General features: G+C 32.5%; 1 protein-coding gene across 1 annotated transcript in view; it reads left to right on the top strand.

The window, feature by feature from the left end:
• The window catches only part of LOC111638075 (clotting factor B-like), a 15,868-nt gene extending 6,086 nt beyond the window's left edge, over positions 1 to 9,782 (top strand). Inside the window, exons 2-9 of the mRNA XM_023383705.1 lie at positions 3,126 to 3,193; positions 3,315 to 3,536; positions 3,611 to 3,708; positions 4,385 to 4,491; positions 4,564 to 4,820; positions 4,895 to 5,058; positions 5,136 to 5,296; positions 9,416 to 9,782. Coding sequence (XP_023239473.1) covers positions 3,142 to 3,193; positions 3,315 to 3,536; positions 3,611 to 3,708; positions 4,385 to 4,491; positions 4,564 to 4,820; positions 4,895 to 5,058; positions 5,136 to 5,296; positions 9,416 to 9,782 — 1,428 coding nt within the window. The 5' untranslated portion in view covers positions 3,126 to 3,141. The remainder of the gene's footprint in view (positions 1 to 3,125; positions 3,194 to 3,314; positions 3,537 to 3,610; positions 3,709 to 4,384; positions 4,492 to 4,563; positions 4,821 to 4,894; positions 5,059 to 5,135; positions 5,297 to 9,415) is intronic.

The raw sequence follows: 9,782 nt of genomic DNA, 5'->3' as shown, positions 1-9,782 counted from the left end.
TTCTTGAAACGGTGTTACAAAGAGAAACTCTTCAAAATTATATTAACTATAGATAATAAAATTAAAATTGTTTGTAAATTTAATTTACTTGTTAATACATTATTAATTAAATTTTACTAATAAGTGCAAGTATAATTAGTAACATAACCGAAAAATTTTATTTTGAGAAGATCGAAAAATTTATAAAATTATTCCAAAAATTATGTTGCATGAATTAGGTATTTTCATCGTAGATTTAGGGATATTTTCCAAATCAAGGGTTTTATCACAGTTTTAGAGAATATTTCCTAAGTTGGGAATTTATATTTCGATACGCATAACCACATATATTTTCTGAATCTTTCAAGTTTACAGTAAACTTCAAATTTAGGGAATTTTCTTTGATTGGTCTGGAAAAAATACTTCCTAAAATTAAAATAATAAATTTAAATTTGGACTAAACAATTCCCTAAAAATTAAAATCTCTCAAAATAAAATTCCCTTAAAAATCACGAAACCCTAATAGTCTCGTAAAATTGAAATACCTCGACAGAAAATTCCGCTAAAATTGCCTATACATAGAAATTCCCTAAACCCACAATAACTCCCTAAAATTGATATTAAATTTGAGGATATATATGCTAAATTTGAGGAAATTTACCTGAATTATCCATGACATTTCCCTCTATTCAGTAAATAAACTTTACTTTACCGGAAAGGAAGAGACATAAGAAGAAACGTAAATTGCGAGAAGAGGAATCAAAACGAATCAAAATTTCAACGAAAGACTTTCGACAATATTTGTTGAAATCTTTGACATGAAAAGAATATAAAAAAGAACGTTTAAGTAAGAAAAAAGAAATGAAAAAAAAAAAAAAAAAAAGAAAATTTGTAAATGCTAGTAACGAGTAAAATCCTACCCTACTCGTAATATGACACACTACCCCCATTATCCCTCGACCCCCTCGACCTTTAATCACCAAAATTTAACAGCATCAATCTCCCTAATATATAAACCTTGCAAAATATCAGAAATTTTATACAAAAAGTAAAGGAGTTATTAGACTTCAAACAGGGTGAACAAAATCGTGCTCCATACATACACACTAGCATTCATATATTCAGAAAACCCCAATTTATTTTACATTTCTCGACGTTTCAAGATTCCCTGAGTCCAATAATATTAAAATGTTCAGGATTATTTTTTGATCGGTGCCTGATAGTAAAAATAAAACGAGCAATTATATATCGTGACATCGTCATTCCGGGATGTAATTTTTAATCGTATTTTAAATATATTTAATTTAAAGTATATTCTCTCCACCTCAAATTAGTAGTGACTTGCCCCTGTTCATTATATTTTTCCTTTAACGATAAAGTCGTGCCGGCAATAGGATCTAACACCATTCGGGAAACATTTTGAATTGAAATAACGTAACTTCCGATTTGCATCGGAAGTCGTGTATAGTTAATCGGGGCCTCCCAACCCTAAGGTATTTATGTCTGATCTCTTTATAGATTTCATGAAACATTAGAACATGAATTAAATACGAAGATGTAAGAAAATGCTACGAGCATTCTGTTACANAAAAAAAATAAAATAAAGATTAAAAAATTTACAAACTTCACTTACAAAAATAATTGCAGCAATGGTGTAAGGTTTACAGCAAGTATTTTGTTTAAATAATTGAATTAATGAGATAAATAATATAAATGTATGCCACTAAATTATGTTTTTATTTCAACCTTCGTACTTATCATCCTGTTACAAGAGGTATTAAATGACACTCCAATAATACAATAAATAACATAATATTTGAATTTTCTCTTAGTTTACACTTATATTTATATTATTAGTTAAATGTAAAAAGTAAAAGTTTTCTAAAAGTAAAAAAATAGAGATGTTTTTTACTTTTAGAAATAATAAATTGCCAATCAAAGCAAGGTTTTTTTAAATTCTTTGCTCATCTTGAAATTTTAATTTGGCAAAGTAATTTATGTAAACTTTCTTCAATTTTTGATAATAGCCAAATTAAAATTTCAAATTTATATTAGCGAGGTTGCGGCCGAAGTTTTCATCTCTCAAACGTGAACGTCGAACGTCGAGCGCCGCTTATAAGATAGCGGCGCTCGACGTTCCGTGTTCACGCTTGAGAGTTGAAAACTTCGGCCGCAACCTCTCTATTATTTTTGTTAAATATACCTTGTATAAGTGATGTTAGACAATATATTCTTCCTCATCGACTAATTACAATGAGGCCACGTTGTTCTTTCAAAGAAGTTTGAGACAGAGTTATACTTATCGTTTTGCAACTTTGCAAACAACAAACTAAAAATGATCTAAAACAAATCGTTCTTAGTTAAAACAAACACAAAAAAAATATAAGAAGTTTTCAATTATGTAAGAAATACTGTATATATATATATATACAGTACCTAATATAACCTGATAAACTAACAGTATATAATGTACAGTACCTAAGTTCAATGGCGCATTATCCTATGGGCAAAAAGGGCAATTGCTCGCACCAGCAACCAATTTCTTTTAAGAAAAAATACTTTTCCCAAAATAATTCTCCCGAAAGAAAAATGTCTGAGGTCAACAGTGTACATTGGGGGGTCCCCTAATTCAAATTTGTCTGGGCCTCACGAAGCTATAATGCGCCACTGCCCACGGCCTAATTTGGACTCCTTATACCATGGACCTTTAAGCGTTGCTTAACCGCGATTAACAATAATTACAATTCGATTACTCGAAATATAACTCTAGTTTTCATCCGATTGAAGAATTTAAAACATGTTTAAGAGGATCGTTGATTGGAATGACGAAGATACAAAAGACAAAATTTGATTACAAAAAAGTCTTATTCCAAGTCTAATAAGGTGTGTGGAATCCAATTCGATCAACGAAAAAATTTAAATCACAATGCATTTTTAATTTCCTGTTTCGTATTTTGTATTAAATTCATAATACTTTTTACATAATTAAGTTTTTTTTTTCTTGTATATTAGAAGATTATTTAACCATTCAACCGTACAAAAATTTAATAATTTGAATGCAGCTGAATTATGAAAGGGAAATTATAAGTTCTAATTTAATTTTTTTTTCTATGTTTAACTTAAAGAAACTTTCTTTTCGGTTCCAGATCGTAATCTTGAAAGATGAAGGTTGTTGTGTCGATAGGTCTCGTCCATTTCCTGCTTCTAGTGACAGGTAAATATAAATTTTCCTTTTTGTATATCGTCAATCGTGCGTATATCACGATTTTTTTATGACTTTAGAAGTCTAATTAATATAATATATAAGTTTTCACGAAGAAATTTTGCTTTTTAAGCAATTATAAAAGTGTTAGAAACGAAACAGTATCGCAGTCACCATGATGGAAGATGTCGAACGTCTTGGGGAGAAAATGGCACTTGTCGACACGTGACAATGTGCGAAGGGAGAATCGATACGGGTACTGTTTGCTACTGGTTTCATGGCTCACCCCACGTATGTTGCATTCAAGAAAAACTCTCGAGGAGAAACGCCGATGTACCCCATTTTCGACAAGTCGGTAAGGATCTAAAGAACTTGGCTTTTTTCGTCTTCTTGAAATGATTTTTAATTCTCGAAATTTTTTACTTGAAGGTTGTGGCGAAGATTTTGATGTTAAAAATGCAAAAAATACAAGAATTGTTGGTGGAGTACCCGCCGGAAGTTTAAGTAAACAAGACTGGCCATGGATGGTTGGTTTTTGACATAATCTATTTATTTAAGATTATTAATTGCTGTGCTAATTAGCATAAACTTATGATTCGGATAATTACGCTCGATTTAATACATTTACGGTAATTTACCGTATAAATATAAAAAAATTCGCCCAAGTGGTTAATATTTTAAGTAATTTTTTTCGCTTCAGCGGCATGAATTTTATTTTACTCTTTCTGCCTTGTGGACACTAACAGGGCCTTTTCTGTTTCGCCCATCGTGGGTGTTATGACACGATGGACGTGAGATGACACCGTTGAATCGCTTCTTATTTAAGGTACCGCTTATTACAGTTTAAACAATTTTAGAAAATATATCGAAGAATTCAGCAAGACATTAGATTATAAATACATAATAAGTTAAAAGTTCAGTCTCTTAAAATAAATATCTCATAGAGTAAAAATTTCTGCAAAGTGTGTAACATGCACAAAAAGGTTTTCCTTTTTCTTTGGATGCCACCAGATTCCTTTGGTCCCCTCTGGGCGTGCCATATAATGTGGGCTTTCATGTGGTACTTTAGTATGGTTCATTCAGGACTGGATTAAGATTTTTAGAGATTAAATTAAAGCTTAATTACTGAAATACTCCCTAGTTATACTATAATATAATAATTTTATTCATTTTATACAATATTTTGACTTTAATTATTTACAGGCTCAAGTATTTTTTCAAATGCCTGGAAGACAAGACAGATTCTTCTGCGGTGGAAGCGTAATCACTTCCTATTATATTCTTTCAGCCGCTCATTGTTTCGATTTTGGGTAAAATTTAAAGAATAATATAAATATTTTCCCGTCTTTCAAAATTCACGACATTTTTATTTTTGCTTCCAGCTTAACTACAAATTATTTTGTAAGAGTTGGAAGCCATATAGCTGGCCAAGGTATAAGACATGACCTGCTAAACGTATACCAACACGAAAATTACAGGAGAGGAGAGTTTTACGACGATATAGCCGTTTTAGAAGTGACCGAAGAGATAAATCTGAATGGTAGAGTGGCACCTATATGTTTGCCATCGCCTAGACTCTACGGAGATAGCCTAGTAGGCAGAGATGTTACTGTAGCCGGTTGGGGTTTGACTTCGTTTGGTAAGTGTTTACGATACACAGAACATAAGATGATGGTACTGCTAATGTCTAAAATTAATTTAAATAAACTAAAGCGGGATTTCCGAGTTCGATACTACGTGAAGTCAGAGTGCCCGTAGTTCCAAATAGCAAATGCCAGAATGCTTACGGACGAACCATTCTTCCCACCATATCCAGAGGAATAACTGAGAAGATGATATGTGCTGGAGTGGACGAAGGTGGAAAAGATTCTTGTCAGGTAATGTGTAACCAATAGGAAAATAATTTATGTGAGAATTATCGTATGTATTCTTAAATTCTAAATGTATATTTCAGGGTGATTCGGGTGGTCCTCTAGTTTTAGAAGATGGAGGGAAATGGATGCTGGTGGGTATCGTGTCATTCGGTTATAAATGTGCAGAACCCGGTTATCCAGGAGTGTATACGAGGGTTGTTAATTATTTGCGTTGGTTAGCGGACAATACGGATATTACTCAGTATGCATAGCATAAATTATAAAACTAAATTGTTTTATTAAAAGAATAAATATTTATTTTTGTATTTAAATTTTATTAAAGTGAATTTGTGATTTTTATACTCCGTGTGACGCAAAATTATTTTCTATATTTTCTACAAAAATTCGTTAATAAATCTTGATATAGTTTTATTATTCGTAATTAGAATGAAGGACATAATATAAATACACACATTTTTTTTTTACTTTTAAATAGAAGTTCTTGTGTTTGTTTTATTTAAAAGATTGTTTAACAATATAAAATTTGATAAAGTAATTTAACTCTTAAGTCATTATCGACATTGTACAGATGAACGTGTGTACAGTGGACGAAGGTGGAAAAGATTCCGCCTATATAGAGGTTTTGGGATGAAATTATTTGAGATAAACATGGAAAATATATTGAATTTAGGCCGTAAATGCAAGTGAAAAAATATATTTCGAGATAAACATATTTGAGATAGACAGGTTCAATTGCATAATGAATTATTTTTAAATTGTTGTGAGTTTCTTACCCAATAAAATCACGTTTTCTCGACCTGAGTGATACGACACCCGGTTAAAGTCTGCCTATCGTTCTGGGAGATCCGAAAAACCCCAGAATTTTTCGAGGGTTGTCCTTCGCGCGAATGTTAAGGTTTGCGTTTTTCGGCACTCGACCGTCCTGGATTGGGCATATTCCAATTAACGGTAAGGTTGATAAAAAGCGCGTATTAATGCTACAGGGCATATAGAGAGAGAAGAAAAGAAAGGTCCACGAGCGATCCTCTGGAATTGAGAATACCTGTTTAAATCTTCATCGAAGTGGTTTTCATTTTTATTTCACTTAATGTTAATATTATTCACAAATTCTCTGTATCAAATTTAAACTAATGTAATGAGTGATTTTTACCTTTATTTGTTTTATTAATTACTTACATACAACTGATGATAATAATGCCTGAGATAGATAAACTTTTTTCAGTTTTTTTACATTTGATTAAAATAACGAAGTGCCATTTGCAACGTCTCCGATTTAATCGTTAATTTTAGAAGTTATTATTAAGTTTGTCTGAAAGTTTTTTATTGTATATAACGGAGTAGTCAATTTTTTAATAAAATAATTATCGAACATTGACTTAATAATGCTTAGAATCAATTTATTTAACAAAAATTCAGGTTTGTGTTTAAAAAAAAAATGGTGATTAAAAAATCCAGCGACGAGTTGCGTGACTTTCCTGGTAATAAAGTGGCTAGAAAATATAGTGTAGAAAACGAGCTTATTTTCTGTCCCTTTATCGAAGGTTTTGGAATCCGACATTAACAAACAAGTTCAAAATAGATACAGATAATGCACTGACCAAAACAATTAGCGGAGCACGTGACTGCTCTAATCGAGAAGTGACAAAGAATTCTCCAACATCACCATATCATACAGATATGCAGCAGTTTTGGATCATACAACCGGCTAAAGTCAGCACAATACCCTGTGTTTACTGGCAATTTAACCTAGCTGCAAAGTATGTCTTAAGATAAGATTAGGAGAAATTATTTTAACTATTAATAGATTAAAAATCTTCTATGATGTATAAATGTTTTTAGCTGAAATCCTACTGAAGTCAGTACTTTACCTTAAAATTTGGTTAAATTAGATAACTCTTTCGAGTGAGAGGGACGGTGGATAAGAGATAGGATTTCAGCTTGGAATTGAGCTTAGAGACGAGACCATGATTGAATAACAAAAACAAAACTTAATAAGAACAAAATGTAAGAAAAGTTACAGTCGAATCAAAGATGGCTATTCCCTGTCTATAGAGAAGAGCTTACAAAATTAGGCGATATACTACCTCGTCTGTTTAACTTGACTTTAAACTTGTTCAGCGAGACGGTTCTCGGTGGAAGTTAGAGGATCTTGTCAGAAGCAACGGCGCACATGTAAAAACATCTTCAAGAGCGAGACTTGGTTGTGGAGTCTAACAAAATCTTCAGAGAACTCCTCGAATGGCCCTTTTTATTCCGAATTTTAGACCAATAAAATCGTAGAATTTTGCGTACATAAACGGGATGTTCGGGGATGTGTAGAGGGGGTGGACGGCCAGATGGATGTTAAACTTGGGAGATAAGGATTGTAAGCATGGGCGTAGCGAGGGGGGAGCCTGGGTGGGCACGTCCCCTCCCAGGAAACCTGGTGCCCCCCCAGGAAATCACAGCCGAAAAAGTGTTGAGTCGATTTGTAAAAACCTAAATCTAAAATAAAAGTTTTGAATACTAAAAAAAGGTGAACGGCTTGCTCGGTGCCCAATAATGAACAATAATTTGAAATAATTCAATTTTGTGTTAGGTTGGCCTCCACTAGGCCTCCCCATAACAAAACTCTGGCTACGCCCATGATTGTAAGAAGGAAAGTTAATTTCCCTTTTTGTCATAAAAGTGTCAAGGCGTTTCCTTTAGCGTAAACATGTGGAAGAAATTTACTTCTCACACTAATTTATTAACAAAATTGAAAAGGAAAATATCACTTTTTAATTTAGTAGGAATTATATCGTCGTTTTCGCCATTGAAAAATGAAAGAAATGACGTAGAGTCTCCGTTATAGGAGCGATTCTCGATCTAAATATAACATAAATTTGGATCTATGGACAAAACTCCAATTTTAAATGCATAATTCCCGTTCTGATTCTCACGTAATCTTTATAATATTTAAACAACTATAGATAAAGATATAAATTTACACATACACCAATCAACTTTTAATCATATTTAAAATTATTTAATTTAAAATATATGCTCTCCACCTTCAATTAGTACTGTTCTGTACAGTACATCATACTTTTCCTGTAACAATAGAGTCGTGCCTGTCATCTATTTAACTCCTTTCAGAAAAAAAGTTTTGAATTGAAATACTTCTGTCTTGCATCAGAAGTTCATGTATAACGTTAATCGGGGACCTCCTGCCCCTAATCTTTCCATATCTGATCTCAACTTTCATTTAATTAACTGCGTTCTCGAGATTAAGGGAGGCCACACAGTGGGCATTCATACATCTACAATATTTTTTTCAACTTGCAGCCCAACAACAATATAAAAAAACAACAGTTCTAGATGATTTTTACCGTTGTTCCACGTCGAATCGTATTCAGAACTTGCTTTATGAGAACATCCTAACTGTGACAAAATAGATTCTACCTCGTCTCAGTGGGGATGAGTGAAAGACTACAGACAAAAAGCAGAATGATTTGTCTCTATAGAAAGACAGACGCGGAAACCCCGAAATCCTGTCAAAAAATCTAAATTTTTAACATCAAACTGAGTCGCGACACAACAATAGAATTTCGACAATTGTCTTTTGCTTTGCTCGAATGCGATTTAATGATTTGTTTCGAGTGTTTTCTGAGTTTTACTCTAGTTGAAGATATTGTTTGGGTAAGCTTAGTCCCTGATCTTTCTATATTTAGGTATTTTTTAACATTGTTAAGTGGAAAATTACAATTAGCAGTGATAATTTTCCCAGAACGAATATTACGATAACAATCGTTGTGTGGTTGCTTCAATGAGAAGAATCGAGTCTTTGACTTATTTTTGGGAAGTGCATTCAATCTTTTCATTGTTAATTTTCGTCAATCGAACCGAATTATTAAAGCAAAGTCAAATAATAAATTTTGTCATTTCTCGTTATAATTTTGTGTTATGCATACACATTATATCCCATATGATATTCGTACTGCTATAATTAACCTAAACTTTATTACTTTATTCTAATTAATGAATTAGAATAAAGTAATTTATTCGTCATTTTGTTAATCTTAATTTTTTCTACAATGTTTTCATTAATTTTAATGACAATCAACAGAATAGCATAACTTTTATAAACCATAGAACTGTTATTATTATAATATATTTAATTATTACACATAATAATTGAATGAATAATTTTAATGTTTTTGACAACGTTTATAGTTCCATTACAACTTTATATTCATTTGTGACTAAAATTTTTCTTATAATTAAAACGAACTTTTTCTTTAATTTTCTATTCTTATATACCTTGTATATTATTAAATTTTTATTTCATTTGGTAATATTGTCTTAATTTAACTCTCGTTTTTTTTCTTTTTGTTTGCAGAATGGATAATTTCAAAGCGTTGAAGAAATGGAATACCTCTGGAGGAGAGAGTGCAGAGGATAGCTCCTCGACATCAGGAACGTCTTCCTCTTCGATTCGAATGATTCGAGTGCGTCCGAAAGAAGTGCTGGAGGGTGCGAAGGAGAAATCTGCTCAACCCGACAAGAAACGGGTGATTGTCACCATTCCCGATGAGAGCACGTCGTCTGTCATCGATTACCTGGAACAGAGATATCCAGAAGTTCCGGAATGGTCGGTGCAGAGACAGGCACGCGAGCAAGGACTGCAAGAGGAGTGTAAATCGATCCTGAAAAAGAGGAAAAAGAAGCCTCGGTGGAAGAAGTTCTTCTTCTTTTGGAAGAAATAA

Source organism: Centruroides sculpturatus, unplaced genomic scaffold, assembly GCF_000671375.1.
Source record: "Centruroides sculpturatus isolate CEXI.00-Female unplaced genomic scaffold, Cexi_2.0 scaffold1138, whole genome shotgun sequence".
NCBI lineage: Eukaryota > Metazoa > Arthropoda > Arachnida > Scorpiones > Buthidae > Centruroides > Centruroides sculpturatus.
Note: the sequence above shows the minus strand (reverse complement) of the source record. Positions and strands in the feature narration are given on the sequence as shown.